Source organism: Apiospora kogelbergensis (genome assembly GCF_038363985.1).
Source record: "Apiospora kogelbergensis strain CBS 113332 chromosome Unknown utg000005l_segment0_segment0, whole genome shotgun sequence".
NCBI classification, from domain to species: domain Eukaryota; kingdom Fungi; phylum Ascomycota; class Sordariomycetes; order Amphisphaeriales; family Apiosporaceae; genus Apiospora; species Apiospora kogelbergensis.
In genome coordinates, this window is record NW_027117422.1 from 3,758,927 (window position 1) to 3,773,325 (window position 14,399).

The following is a 14,399-nucleotide window of genomic DNA, read 5'->3' on the forward strand; positions in this document are numbered from 1 at the left end:
GACATTGCCAATAGGAGTAGCTACACCAGAAGCAGGCGTCGAGGCACGGGGGTGCCGTTGGCGGGAGTCGAGCCGTTGGACTTGCCGCCCTTGGCGCTCCAGATGGGTGCGATGTTGACGGGGGCCTTACCCTTGGGGGCACCGAGCTCGGGGAAGGCCTCGATGGACTGGGTGTCGATGGATGAGGCAGCCTTCTTGGACGGGACGGACGGAAGGTCCTCATCAGGCGCATCCTCAACGGTTACATGGTGGAGAGGGTTTTCGGCATGCTGTTGCAGCAGACGCTCAGCAGCCGAGGTCGAAGCCTCACCATTCATGTCAGAAGTAGCCATTTCTAATAAGAGCTGTACCGGAACCGAGGGGGGTCGATCGACCGAGGAGTAGCGAACAATGGGCCGGGCAGGCAAAACGAGGTAGATGGAGATCTGGAACAGAGCTTGTGGTCAGCTTGGGGCAATTAAGTAGGTAAGAGAAAGTCGGATAGCTGACAGAGCTACCAAAAAAAAAGAAGGTTTGGCTGTAGCTCAGGGCTAAGAAGATGTAGCACCCGAGAATAGCCACCAGAATGAACAGTCACACCAGCACAAGATCACACCAACGGCTGTCTTCGCAGACACGCCCCAAGATGTCACAGTGAACACAGAGCTGGGAGCTTGCTGGGCACTAGTCAAACGCTCTAGGTGGAGGTTGATCCGAGCATCAAGCACAGAGCAGAGCGCACCAAGTGCGTGCTTTTGGAGGCAGAGCTGTTGGCACTTACAGTATATAACCAAGGAGATAGAGTAAACGTCTCGATACTCGATGCACCACGGGTGACCAATGGCGTCGAGAATGGATTGAGTTGAGAGATAATTCCGAGTAGAAGAGGTCTACGTGTAGGAGTTGGTCGTACGGTAGGAGAAAGGAGAGGTTTAGGTAACGGAAAGCACGTGTGGTGGGGTGGGAAGGAATTAGTGGGAAAATTGGCCAATTGGGGGTTGAGAGCTGGTGTTAGGAGGTATTAGTAGTAGCTAAGGTAAGTACGGAGTACAGTGAATGCAAATATAGCCGATGCAATGGCAGCAATTCAATGTCTTCAGTACATCAATTGAATGGATGACAACGGATGTCAGACTTCAGCTTACCGTACTTTTTTTTAGCTTCCCCTTCGCGGCCTGCTATATCCAATTGCATATCCAATTGCATATCCATGTAAGTCGGGTGCAAGCCCGACTCAACCATAGCAAAAGCAAGAGCAGTTATTGAAGCTGGCATGCACAGCACCCATATGGGGTTTTTGTTGAGATGCTTTGAAGTCTGTCAACATCCCAAGCACTTGTTTCTCGTACCACGGGAGAAGAGAAACCCACATGCAATAGGGGACAGCTTTGCTGTTACCTTGCTCGAATCGTCAATTCGACGCAGGTGTCCTCTTCGGCCGTTCTGCCTCTAAAATCCGGTGATGTTGCCAGGGTCTTCTGGCGCTAATCCGCAATGGATTCAAGTCTGAAGGTCCCCAGAGCTAAGGCCAGGAGCCTTGAGCCTAGAACAAACGAGAGGCAGCTGGGAGTAGGTATCTATGTCCAAGCTCCCAAGCTTCTCCCAGGCTCGAAAACCCGCTGGATCTTCCTAACCCACGCTCTTCGGAGATTAGGTTTTTGCGTTCCACCTTGAACTTCAGAGACCGGGTGCATTGCTGGGGAATTGAATGTCCGGCGCATCCATATTCCATCCAGCATTTTCTGCGCATTCGGTTGATGTGATCCGTATCCAACGGCACGGAGTAGAGAGAATCTGTGGCATATAAATCGGGAGCCTGAGTTGTATTTGCAAGTGCAGCAGACGCCCTGAGGGCGACGGGATGCACATAGAAAGAACATGGATACGACTTAGCGGATACAGATATCGGGCAAAACATACGAGCTGCTCCTTCTTTTTTGGCGTGGGACATTGCACTGTCAAGTAGAGGTAGCTCGTATGTTCCCCCGAGACGAGAGGTTTGTAATGAAGGCAGTTCCATAATACCCACGCATGCCTCGGAATGGTGTACACATTCAGGTCACATGTTTTGTACTATAAGGTCTGGAGTTGATTAGCTGCAAGGATGATATTCTCATTCAAGACACAGCTTGTCTCATAGGGGGCCTTGCCCGACGATATGCACGGGGTCAGATCGCAGAAGCTACCAAACTGACGCATAATCCAACGAGGAAGCTGTCTACTTCAAGGCTTAGAGCTACGATGACGAATGACTGATATCAAGGAAGCGTGCCTACATATTTTGTGCCGAGAGTAGGGCAGGATCATATCGAATAGGGAACAGCATCCTCGTCTTGTCATGGCTCATTCCAGAGGGCTGGCTACTGGGCTTAATACGCGTGGGCTGCGGACGTTGGCATGGCTTACTTTTATAGTAGGGATGTGAATTGGAGTCGGATGAATAAAGCAAGACCGACTCGACAAGATATCGCACGGATACTGCTTGTACACGCAGTATATGTCGCCATTGCCTGGCCAGTCAAGTCTTGCGTTCCGTCACAGAACACCGCGACTATACATGACGTTTCTCGGCTATCTACAGATCTCCCATCCTGGCACCCGAGATTTCTTCCATAGTACCCTCGGAAACATACGTTATCGAACGGTCGAACCATAACATCCAATGTCCCTATTAGTGTCAAGATTGGTAAATCCCGTAAGCTTAAACCCGTGGCAGATCGTTTCTCAAGCCGCATCGTGGGTCGGGCAAGCGGCCGATTTGCCCGAGTTGCCCACACCCCGAGACCCGCAATCGAACGAGTTCTGACCCTACCTCACTGGCAGCTCGGAAAGTGCGACTGCGGGGGAGCTTGTGAGGGATCGACGTGGATCTCCTGGCCTTTTCCTATGAGATATGACAAGTAGTCTTGGAGACAATAGGGGTGTTTACTTATCCGGGTACACAGTTAGTGCTCTGCCCAGGGAAATGCCAGTCATAGATGGGAGGGCATCAAACGTCGCCGGCATCAAGACAGATAGACAGACTATGTAGTTCATATCCCATTTCGGCCCCACTGTTTCAATCGGTTGTTTTTATAGCTTAATCCATGCTCTCGGGATTTCACAAGCATCACCGGGGTCAGCTCGAATCCCATGCCAGATGTCATACAATCTAATCGAAACAGGTCAACAAGGTCGAAAATTTAATGAGTGGCAACACGCCATCGAAATGTGGAAATGACGGCAATTATAAATACCCATCTGGGGTGACACCCAAGAGGGCATTACGTACGTGCCAAACACTACTTCGGCTCCGACACTCATAAAAACAGCAAAGGATTCTTGCTATCGGCGTAAACTGGGTATATAACGGCGAAGCACCTCGCACCCGAGACCGAGCCTTGAGGCAGGATAGAAATCGCGACCAAAATGGAGCGTTGCATGAGGTAAGGCATTGGCAAGATGCCGAAACCCTTTCCGGTCTCGATATTCGAGTAACAACGCCGTGGTGAAAAGTTAGGCTCCATGGGTAGCTGAGGTGGCCGGACCTTGAGAGCTCCGTGTTGTGTGGTATTTCTTGGGTTATCCTTGTTCGTGTTTGGTAATATAGAACATTTTGGACGTGCCCCGACAAGGTCTTACCGGTATGCCCTGGCTCCCAGTCGGCGCCGGACTCCGCAATATGCCCTCCCAGGCCGGAAAGACTACCACCGGAGAGCCGAAAAATAACCAGTCTTCTTCATATGGGAGCAGTAGCGGCGGTTGTCCCCCTTCATATATTCACTGGGCGACTAGCAGTCCCGGCCGGTTGTAATCTACCACTGCAGACTAAGTAGAGATAACAAATCATGCCTCACTGAGCGGAGCACACCAAGTCATCAAGCATGCATATGACTTATCAAATGGACGGAGCCAATTCCCGCGCTATGTGCGACTGGAACTGTCGTGGAGTTCAGGGTCTTCTCTCAGACGCCCGTCCATCGTTAGCACTGGCCGGGTGTTATCAAGCCATTGCCTTGCCAGTGTTACAGGGTCCTACGTACATACGGCATACAGCTCACACCCTGACTCTCTTGTCGAGTCTGAAGGTGCTGGCTGCCAGCAATTGACGTGACCAATCCCTTTGATGAGGGGCGGAGTAAACGTTATTACAAACTGGGCAATCTCCCGTATGTGCTTTCTGGTACACGGCCAATGATGAATCCTCACCACTCGCTTGGCTACACTTCTGGCTACACAGCCGTTAGGCTGCATTCATGAGCCTGATATAGCAACATTACGGTTGTTTGCCAACAGTCGGGTAGCAGGCAAAGGTAGCCAGGCTCGTGAAAAGCCAATTGCAATCTTGGATGACGAGCCACACCACCATGGTGATAGGCGGCGTCAATCGCCGTCCCTTTCTTCAAAACACCAATTGTTAAATTGATGGACATTGCTTTTGGGCTGCGCTTGGCCAAAACGAGAACCAAGGAAGAACGATTGGGGGGATGAGAGTGCGAAAATGGATGAGAAAGTAGACTGGGAAGGAAAGGAGAATAGAAGAAGAAAAAAAGGTAGTTGTGTGTTCCTGGTTCTTCGTCAGGGCCAAACGTCAGAAGCCAAGTGATTTTCGACGCGTTTTCGACCGTATTGGGAATCATTGGTGGTTTCTTGCTGTGCCACTGAATGGCCCCTTGCATACCTCAAAAGTCTAATGCCGGCTGCTTCTGGTGCCCAGTTAGCTGGCCTATGTGAATGACGATGACCACAGACCATCTCCCCAGGATCGGGAGGACGAAGGACGATATGATATGCAGCACTTGGCACTCCTCATTCTATACGCAATCTTAGCCGGCTCGCTAGAAGACATTTCCGTCGGTGAAACAAACGACGTAAAAAGGAAGGCATAATAGTCCTGGGCATAGGAGACCTCATAGTCGGTAGGGTCAAACAACCTTGTTGCGAGGGGCCTGAGCAGCGCCCCCACCCAGCCTAGGCCAAGGCCCAGCTACATGCTTCTTACTTCCTGCAGCGAGCAAGAAACCAGGACAGCTCCTGACGAGGACGTCATCGCATAATAAAGCATCGTTGCTAGTGCCCACGGAATACGAGTAAACCTGGCCGAAGTGGCTTCGACATACCCTCATGGCGACATTGTCGGCGTCTTTTGGTAGTCATCGTTTGTCCCGGGATCCTACGAATTCCAAGGTTGTTGTCCAACGAGGTAGTCTAGTACATAGCTGTAGATTCGGTGGAGCGTCTGGTAACATTTGGCCGACGTGGTCCAAGTAAACAACTGATATTCGGGTAGTATACATGTATGTACAGTAAGTAAGTAAGAGCCTGCGACATTAGGTAATGGAGAGGACAGCCCTTTCATCACAACTCCCACATGCCCACTGCCAATCATCTGCACGACGGGCACAAGGACCGACTATTTGTCTCCCTCGCCAGACTGATCAGAAGCGACGCTCGTATTGTTGTGATATTGTTATTATTGTTGTTATATTATTACATTACACTGTCCGTGCGGTTGTGTGGCACTGGGGGGGCGGATGTTCAATAAGCCTGCCTGCTGCAAGCTCAGCTAACAGCGACGGTTGTGTCAAGTGGATAGTGGGCTGTCGATCTTTGATGACCTGAGAAGAAAGTAATGTCGATGCCGTGAGTTGAGGACTAAGAACAGGAGGTGGGAGGCTCGGGTGACCAACGGTGCGCCTCCAAACGGCAGTACAGGCACTAGGAACCGCCTCAAATGTTCTAACGGGGAGATGAAATCTATCAGGCATCGAATGGTTTTAGAATGCTGGCTTCTGTCATGTTGTTATTGGGAAGAGAAGAGAAGTCTTTCAGCTACACCCCCTGAAACGACAGAAGCCGGTCCGCCTGCCACACACGAACTGCTCACACTGTGTTGAGCACGTTCACGCGATGACCCCAGGCAGGGTGCGAGACGGCGATGATGGAAGTAATATAGCGAATATGATGCAGGTTGCAATTTGTGATTGGCGGTTTTAAAGTGCAGAAGTGGTGTGTGAATGTCTCTCAGATATCTCTCGCTCCCCTGCCGGCCTACCTCTCCCGGGCGCGCCCCTCTTTCATGCTCAAACTCAACTCATCCGATTGTTCCTAACCTTGAGCAGCAAGTAACTAAAGTGAAAACCAAGGTCACTCCCGTCAACCGCCCACAACCCCAAGCAACCCCCCTTGAAGTCCACATCCACATCCACATCCACATGCATCCGCCCACCACCAGACACCAGATCTTGAAATTGATGTGCGACCAGGGATGGGCAGCTATGGAAAGGTGCTGCTGCAGTTCGCGAGCAATTGGGCAGGATTGATTCACAGTGGCCATTGGCGTCCCAGAGTCGGTCGGTGCCAGTGCCAGAGCCAATGCCAACGGAGCGGGTGGAGGAGATGCACGGTTTGATGGCAAGCTTTACACAGGTAGTAGATACATGGATAGACCGAGAAACACGTACATGTCAATTTGTAGGTCGATGGAGACAACAGAAGACGAAGACGAGAAGCATGGACGAGAAGAGAGGATATACCACTGGGGGAGAGAGAAAGCAATCAAACCAATCCTCTCCGGTTTCCCCCATCACAGACTTTACCTCACTTCTACTCAATTACCTAACCAACTTGCTCTATCTTTTTTCATTCTCTCTCGCGCGCGCTCTCCCGTTCTCTCTCTCATCCAATCGACTGCCTAAACTCACGCACTCACTGGTATCAGTTGAGTCTCCATCTTCGACGCATTGGAAAAACCAATTAGAATTACGGCCCCGAGATTTTAGGAGGCTGCTTAGACTCAACTGTAACAGCAGCACCCGACGTACGCTGATTCCCTGCCTACCTACGTACATACTTGCAGACCTCCCCTAGCCGCCTACAAGTACATACAACACACCAGAGGGAAGAAAAGAGCATCGGTTCCTGCCAGGTACTTTGTTATTTTAGTCGTCGAGGACTGGACTCAAAACGAGAGACGGCCCCCAACCTTGATTCACTTCGCAATTCGCATCCAGTCCCGTTCCGAGTCCCCTCTATTTTCCATCTACCCACCCTTTCCGATCCATCAAGAAGTAGGGTAGCAGCGACAACAACCAAAAGGAAAAAGATCCCAGAGAGAGGAACTGAGCCCAGAAGAAGAAGAAAACACCGACGGCTACAAGGAGGAGGGACAGCTTAAAAAAATAAAAGGGACAAAAGAAGCTAGCCCCGGGTTACAAGTTGAGCCCAGTCCCAACTACAGATTGGTTTCTTTTCCTCTGGCACCCCTCGCGCGCGCACCCCTCCCCATAACTAAAAGTCTAAGGTTCCATAGACGCCAATACTGCACTGTACCATCGAACCGGCTCACACATCCATCTCGTTTTGTTTGGCCTGCGTCTAGGTCGACCCTCTCTTACTCCCCTTTCGTTTCTTGTGTTCCAGCGATGGAGAGTCAGAGTAGCTCGAGTTCCAAACAACGACGTAAACTCACGAAACCTCCTCCCAAATATCAGCCGAACAGCACGCTTTCCCACCACCCACACCATTATTCGCATTCAATAGCTTCCGGCTCTGCTACGACCACGACCATCATCGCCTCGGATGGTCGCTCGCTAGGGAGCAGTCAACGGAGCTCCAGCAGTCTAAGGCGAACTCCCAGTGCTCCTCCCCAGAGATCAACGCCCACCACCAAACCTTCTGCTCTGTCCAACGGCGCTCGCAGTAGCGGCTCGCAACGCTCCAACAACCCTTCACCCGTCTTGGCCAACGGCGAATTCCTTCCTTCGACTTTTTCGCCCACGCACAAGCCTGCCGCCTACGATTGGCAAGGCTCAGCAAACAACAACAACCACAACAGCAACGGCAACGGCAACGGCAGTAGCAATAGCGGCTTGGGTTATTATTCTGCATCATCGTCCGCTGCCGCCACAGCTGCCGCGCATATCCTGAGCCCGGCCAGTTCGAGCAATCACAACAGCAGCAGCAACTACTTTGGTTTTCTAGACGGCCGATCGCAAAAGTCGTCACGGGCGCCAAACCACAACCGTTTGTCGGATCCGCACCTCCAACCCCTCAGTTCTAAAACATCCGAGGAACTTGTCGGCGCACCTTTCGACGGCACCTCGATCCTGAATCACCTCGAGTCCACGAAATCCTCACCCAAGCAATCGTTTGGATCCAACTCATCAAGCCGTCGGCCTCCGCCTCCCCCACTGATCCACGCCCAGACTAGCCCCGACCCGCGGCACGCCAGTCAACAACTTCGCCATTCAACCAGCTTCTCACGCGAGTCGCCCATGGCCATGCCATTGTCGGAAAAGGCCCAGCAGGGCCCTCGAGTCGGCGAGAGCCAATTGACAGGACCCAAGAGATATTCGGACGAGACGAAAGAACCCAAACCTGGCGTCTTGAGGAAGAAGTCTGGCTTCTCAGGTCTCATGAGTACGCTGGTGGGGTCGCCCAAGAAGCCCGTCATCTCAGCGCCAGAGAATCCCGTACACGTCACACACGTCGGATACGACAGCTCGACAGGCCAATTCACGGTGCGTGCTTTCTCTAGTCGCAGTCATTCCCTTCGGCTTCCTGCCAGTTTCACTCGGATTGATCTTGTACTTTCTGGTTTTGTCAACTGGGTCAGCTGATGCTATTTGGACACTAATGTTTCACTTTTCTTCATCCGAGCCCAGCTTTCATTTGTCGCTTTAAAAATGGCAAATTCTTGCTTCGTGGTGTTCTGCCGCGTTGCGCCAGCTCCTCAACCATGCAAGAAAGAACCGAGTTACTCATCTATTTATAGGGCCTACCGAAAGAATGGCAACGCCTTATCAACGAAAGTGGTATTCCCGAGAATGCCCAACGAGAGAACCCGCAGATGATTGCGAACCTCGTGACTTTCTACAAGGAGACGACGGAGAGGCCCCATGAGGACCAGGTTCTCGAGAAGTTCCACGATGTGCGAGCTCCAGAACTGCGCCGTTCGGGTGGCATGTCTTCTCCCGGTATATATGCAACGAACACTGCCGGTATGTCACCTTTGATCAGTCCACCAGCAAGTCCGAGATTTCCAGTCGTAACAAATGAAGGCACCTTTGAAAACCCACGAGCGCCCCCGCCCGTTCCCGGCAGGGGCCCCGGCCCCTTGCCCGCCAAGGATATAAATATGATGCCTAGCCGACCTGCACCAAGGCCGCCTGTTTCGCTGCCATCGAGAGCCGCACCACATGCGCCTGCGAAGGACTCCGGGATTGGCATGGCGCAGAGCGCTGATGAACTCCCTTCATCCGCATATGCCCCTCCGAAGGACAACGTCCCTATGCTCCCCGAAGAGATGCGCTCACGTTCAAGATCGAATTCAAATGTCAATGGCAGCTCGCCATACACGCCTAGCGCGTCACAACCATCCCCGGCTGTACAACAGGCTTACCAACAACAACTAATGGAACAGCAACAGAGGCAAGCCATGGCCCAAGCCCAGGCAGCTATGAAGGGCCAAGTTGGCAGGTCCATGAGCCATAAGCAACCCCAGGGCTCCGTACCGCCGAGTCCTCAGACCCAGTTTGGCCGGCCGCCCGATTCCAACGGCGCTACCTCCAAGCCTCAGCAGCCACAACAGCACCAGCAGGCCGGAGCAAACCCCCAGGCCCGTCCTCGTCACCGCGCACGCCAGAGCAACACTATCGACATTGCTGCGGCACTGAAACGAATCTGCTCCGAAGGTGATCCTCGGGAAATCTACCGTAACTTCACGAAAATTGGGCAAGGTGCTTCAGGAGGTGTATACACCGGTAACACGCGAACTTCGAATCAATTGGTGGCTATCAAGCAGATGAACTTGGAGCAGCAACCTAAGAAGGACCTGATTATTAACGAAATCCTGGTCATGAAAGATAGCTCTCACCCCAACATTGTCAACTTCATCGATAGTTACTTGTGCGGCGGCGAGCTCTGGGTCATCATGGAGTACATGGAGGGTGGCAGCCTGACTGATGTTGTCACCTTCAATATCATGACTGAAGGACAAATTGCTTCCGTGTGCCGCGAGACTCTCAGAGGACTGCAGCACTTACACTCCAAGGGGGTCATCCACCGCGATATCAAGTCCGACAATATCTTGCTTTCGCTAGAAGGCTGCATCAAACTAAGTAAGTCGGGTCCTGATAACTCCTGAATTGGATGCGCACGCACAGTGACTAACATAGCGAACAGCCGATTTTGGTTTCTGTGCTCAGATCAATGAGGCGCATAACAAGCGGACGACTATGGTCGGCACGCCATACTGGATGGCGCCCGAGGTAGTCACCAGAAAAGAGTACGGCAGAAAGGTCGATATCTGGTCGCTTGGCATCATGGCCATCGAGATGATCGAAGGGGAGCCGCCATATTTGACCGAATCGCCTCTTCGTGCTCTTTTGGCTCATCGCCACCAACGGGACGCCGGAGATCAAGGATGAGCAAAGCCTATCCCCCGTGTTCAGGGATTTCCTGTATTTCGCCCTTAAGGTGGACCCCGAGAAGAGAGCCAGTGCACACGACTTGTTACGGGTATGTTGAACCGAATTCCTTCCTCGCTTATGCACCGAGCTAATACACCCCCTCAGCACGAGTTCATGAAGACCTGTGTCGACTTGGCTTCTTTGTCTCCCCTGGTGCGAGCTGCAAGAGAGGCTCGCCAACAGGAGAAGAGCCGCAAGGGTTAAACGAGGCATCTGTCTTCACTTCACGATTACAAAGCATCAATCAGCATTCAAATTCGGAATGTTCAGTATCATAGCGACTGTTGCGATTTCTTTTTCAGATACTCCCGATTCGAACAACCACTTTGCATTACTACCATTACCATTGTGTTATAGAGACAGGCATGAAGGCTGCTGGGTCATGTTGCTGGGATAAGGGGAAGAGGGGGTATGAAATTGTGGGTGGCATTTGGCTCTGTTTGGGACATTGGAGAAGAGTGTCGCAGCCATGTCTTTCCCCCAAAGCATTTACGTCTAATGACGTCGAAGCTCACGCAAACAAAGTTTCTTGGATATATCCCCCCCTGAGAAATTGAAGGATACTGGTTTCTTCGAGCTGCTTGTTTACGGCTGTCGGATATGAAATGGTCATGAAACATACACAGGGAGCCCGGACGGGAGAGAGTCGAGGGAAAACAGCCGGACGAGCGGGGGGCGGGATGCATAGGGAGAGACTATGTTCAGAGTCAAGGACTTTTCAGGATTGGTCGGTCTGGCCTATGCCGAAGTGTAAATAACACCAAAGCTTCAAGCAAAATGGATCAAGAGGAGGATTGCCCTAGGATTGGCAAGTCAGAGATCATCTTCTTTATGCAAGCGTCCAGTGGATGTTAGCGGCTTCTTGCTGCGGCATTTCAGTCAATTTAAGACTGGTTGGTCTACAACTACTGTCCATTGGTGACGGTCCTGTCATTCATTCATTCCTCCCTTGCATAATCACGGCGTACATCCGTCTTTTCTGGTTCACATACACATCCTACTAACAAGGACAAGGCGTCGACAGCGATATCACAACCGGCATCCATCTATTCCTATCTAGCTCTCCGAGACACCAACGTCTCAGGTGAGGAAACGGCAGTGAACGCAAACCACCCATTATAAACCTCTATCCTGGTATCAATGCGCATCGTAGCCCCATCACAAGTCCTTCCCACTTCCTTTATATTCGACCCGGCTGGTCGAGAATCCCATCTAGGCTCCCCTCTATGATACAGGGCATTCATACGTCTGCCCCTCCCCCAGTCGTTTCTGGTTATATGCAAGCAAGCAACAAACAAGCGTATATGCTCGGGAGAAAAAGTGATCTAGCCAATTATAAAAGAGACAAGGAAAACTCAATGCGTGCTGTACCCGACTAACATTCCTCCATGCCTCCCTAGCTCCATTCCCTCAGGCGGGGGGAGGGCTAATACGTAAAACCCAATTCAAGTGTAGAAATAAAAACCGAAATGCCTTTGTGCTTTGGCGTGGCGTGGCGTGGCGACCGTTGCTAGTTGCAATCCCCATCCCAGCAAATGTGTGTCTTGCTTTCCGTAGTGAAGCGTCATGCATGTCTTGCCAAAAGAATTGACCAGAAAGGCAATGTACAGCTCCGGCGAGTGCCGTGGCCGATTTGCCAGTGTGCGCAGATGATGTGTCATGTGAATAGCAGCCGCATAGCAGCCGCAAAAAGGCCGCTAATGGCAAGAGAGGAGGGGGGCTTCATGTAACGTCCGTCCCATCCCATTTCTCGGTTGACGGCTGTCTCATAACAACTTTCTGACACACATCCTAACAAAATCATCTTGGCTTCCTCGGCGGGAAAACGGGACTCTTGTGCTTAGTAGCAAGTGTAGCCACCGTCAATGATGACATTGGAGCCAGTCATGAAGGCCGAGGCGTCCGATCCAAGGAAGACGGCAAGCCCATTGAGGTCATCAACGGCACCCAGGCGGTTCTGGGGCGTCAAGCTGCACCATATCTTCTTCTGGGCCTCGAGGGCAGGGACGCGGTTCAGGGCCGTGTCCATGTAACCGGGGGAGATGCAGTTGACACGGATACCATACTTGGCCCACTCGGCAGCCAGGGACTTGCCGAACTGGATTACGCCCGCCTTGGACGCGTTGTAGCAGGATTGCTCCTGCGGGTAGTTGACGATGGAACCCGACATGGAGGCGACGAGCACAATCGACCCGGGCTTGTTGGCCTTCATCATGGCCTTGCCAACGGACTGTGCCATAAGGAAGGAGCCAGTCAGGTTGATGTCGATCAAGCGACGGAACATCTCCGAACCGTAATTCTCGGCCTTGATGTTGGAGTCGGCAATACCGGCGGAGTTGATGAGAACGTCAGGGGCGCCATATCTTTGGGTAACCGCATCGACCGCGGCGTTGATAGCACTGCCCTGTCGAACGTCTACCTTGTAAAAGATGACTTCGAGGCCAGTCTTGGCATGGAGCTCAGCAGCCGATGCGTCACCAAGGTCCTGGTTGGCGTCGAAAATGACAAGGGTTTTGGCACCTGCCTCGGCACAGGCTCGAGCCATGTGGTTACCAAGACCACGAGCACCACTAGATCCAAGAGGCCAATGGTAAGCAAACGTGCACCCAATGTTCAGTTATATACCGTGGGCAGCCCAAATGAACTTAAGAGAACAGCAGCTTACCCCGTGACGATAACAACCTTATCCATCATGGACATCCTCTGCATGGTCGGGGGCATGGTGTTGTAAACCTCCTTGGTCAAAGGAGTAATGCTTTCGTCCTCAGCGCCCGGCTCGTTTGGAGTAGGCTGTGCGGACTCTCTGGAGACAGGAATCGAATAATGATCGGATGTGGAACTAGCCTGGCCCTTCGCGTCGGGAGAATAGTGGGAGACAGGAATCTCAGTCTCCTGAACCACGTCGCTACGGCTGAAGCGACATGCTGAGTTGGTGAAAGCCCGAGCAGCAATGGGAATGGCTCTGGACCGGGGAGCGGAGACGAGGGGCGCGACGGCGCGGCTCAAACGGAAGGCACTTCGGGAAGCCATTACGAGAGTAGAGATTTGAGCAAGTTGGGTGGAATACGAGGCAACAATATTGAGACGAAGTTCGAAATAGACGACAATCCCAAGGCTGTATCGAACAGAGGAGGAGGGGGAATGGGGACAATTGGGTCGTCGTCGTCTTTCTGATAATTGAACCTAAGCACTAGGGGACGCCCCGGGAAACAGTGGGTTTCGAGACGACAGCTTCGAATCTGGGGTGAATGGGTCGATGTATGCAGATCAATGGCGGACTGGGAGGGTCAATCGTGAGCGGAGATCTTTTTCCCAAATGCAAAAAAGAGGGTTCAGGTCAGGGTCTTTGTTTCTGCTTCGAATAGCAAGAGCAACAACCAGATTTTGGGTGCTGGGCTGCAGGATTTATATCGCAAAAAAGGACAGCGAGGAGGAACTGGGGAGCAAAAGGGGCCTGTCTCTCTGCTCACCTGTTTCGCAGCGGTCTCGGGGGCGAGCGGTGAATGGGCGGTAGCAGCAGCTTCAAGTTGCGTTGCTGCTGGGTTTGGAGCCCAAAACTGGGTCGCGAGTCGACTCTCGTCAGAGACTTTCCCTATGTATGTATAGCACGACCCGTAATTCACTGTCGGGTCGTTGTCCGTTTTGCTTATTAGAGTGTGGGGGATATCTGGAAAGCTGGGGGTCCAAAGTGGCCGTATTAGACAGAACAGGGGTATAGGCACCGTCATGGTAGCTGTGCTGAGTTTCGCAGTCCGACGGAGGAGCTCCTGAAGTCAAGACTAGGGAGCAGGAGGGGGACAGAAATCCGGGCTGAACGATCCAAGAATCCTTTTCTGTCCTCTGCTTGCTTTCTTGTGGCTGCCCTTTCATTGTCGAAAGAGGCTTCAACGGGCCTGGCCCCAAGCTTGTGGGGGGTCCACGATAAACAGAAGCTCACTGTAGGCCTCAAGCTGAGGCGAAGCTCGATTT

At 52.2% G+C, this 14,399-nt stretch overlaps 3 protein-coding genes across 3 annotated transcripts; 1 reads left to right on the forward strand and 2 right to left on the reverse strand.

The window, feature by feature from the left end:
* Nucleotides 1-20: 20 nt before the first annotated feature.
* Nucleotides 21-1,221, reverse strand: PG998_007844 (RNA binding effector protein; the record flags this gene model as incomplete). The annotated part of the gene is made up of 3 exons (XM_066874660.1): nucleotides 21-425; nucleotides 761-869; nucleotides 1,130-1,221. 3 exons carry the CDS (start codon nucleotides 1,219-1,221, stop codon nucleotides 21-23), a joined length of 606 nt encoding a protein of 201 aa, XP_066730605.1.
* Nucleotides 1,222-7,382: 6,161 nt separating this feature from the next.
* Nucleotides 7,383-10,388, forward strand: PG998_007845 (Pkinase-domain-containing protein; the record flags this gene model as incomplete). The annotated part of the gene is made up of 3 exons (XM_066874661.1): nucleotides 7,383-8,480; nucleotides 8,735-10,079; nucleotides 10,144-10,388. 3 exons carry the CDS (start codon nucleotides 7,383-7,385, stop codon nucleotides 10,386-10,388), a joined length of 2,688 nt encoding a protein of 895 aa, XP_066730606.1.
* Nucleotides 10,389-12,270: 1,882 nt separating this feature from the next.
* On the reverse strand, nucleotides 12,271-13,460 carry PG998_007846 (uncharacterized protein; the record flags this gene model as incomplete). The annotated part of the gene is made up of 2 exons (XM_066874662.1): nucleotides 12,271-13,000; nucleotides 13,096-13,460. 2 exons carry the CDS (start codon nucleotides 13,458-13,460, stop codon nucleotides 12,271-12,273), a joined length of 1,095 nt encoding a protein of 364 aa, XP_066730607.1.
* Between the last annotated feature and the right edge of the window lie 939 nt (nucleotides 13,461-14,399).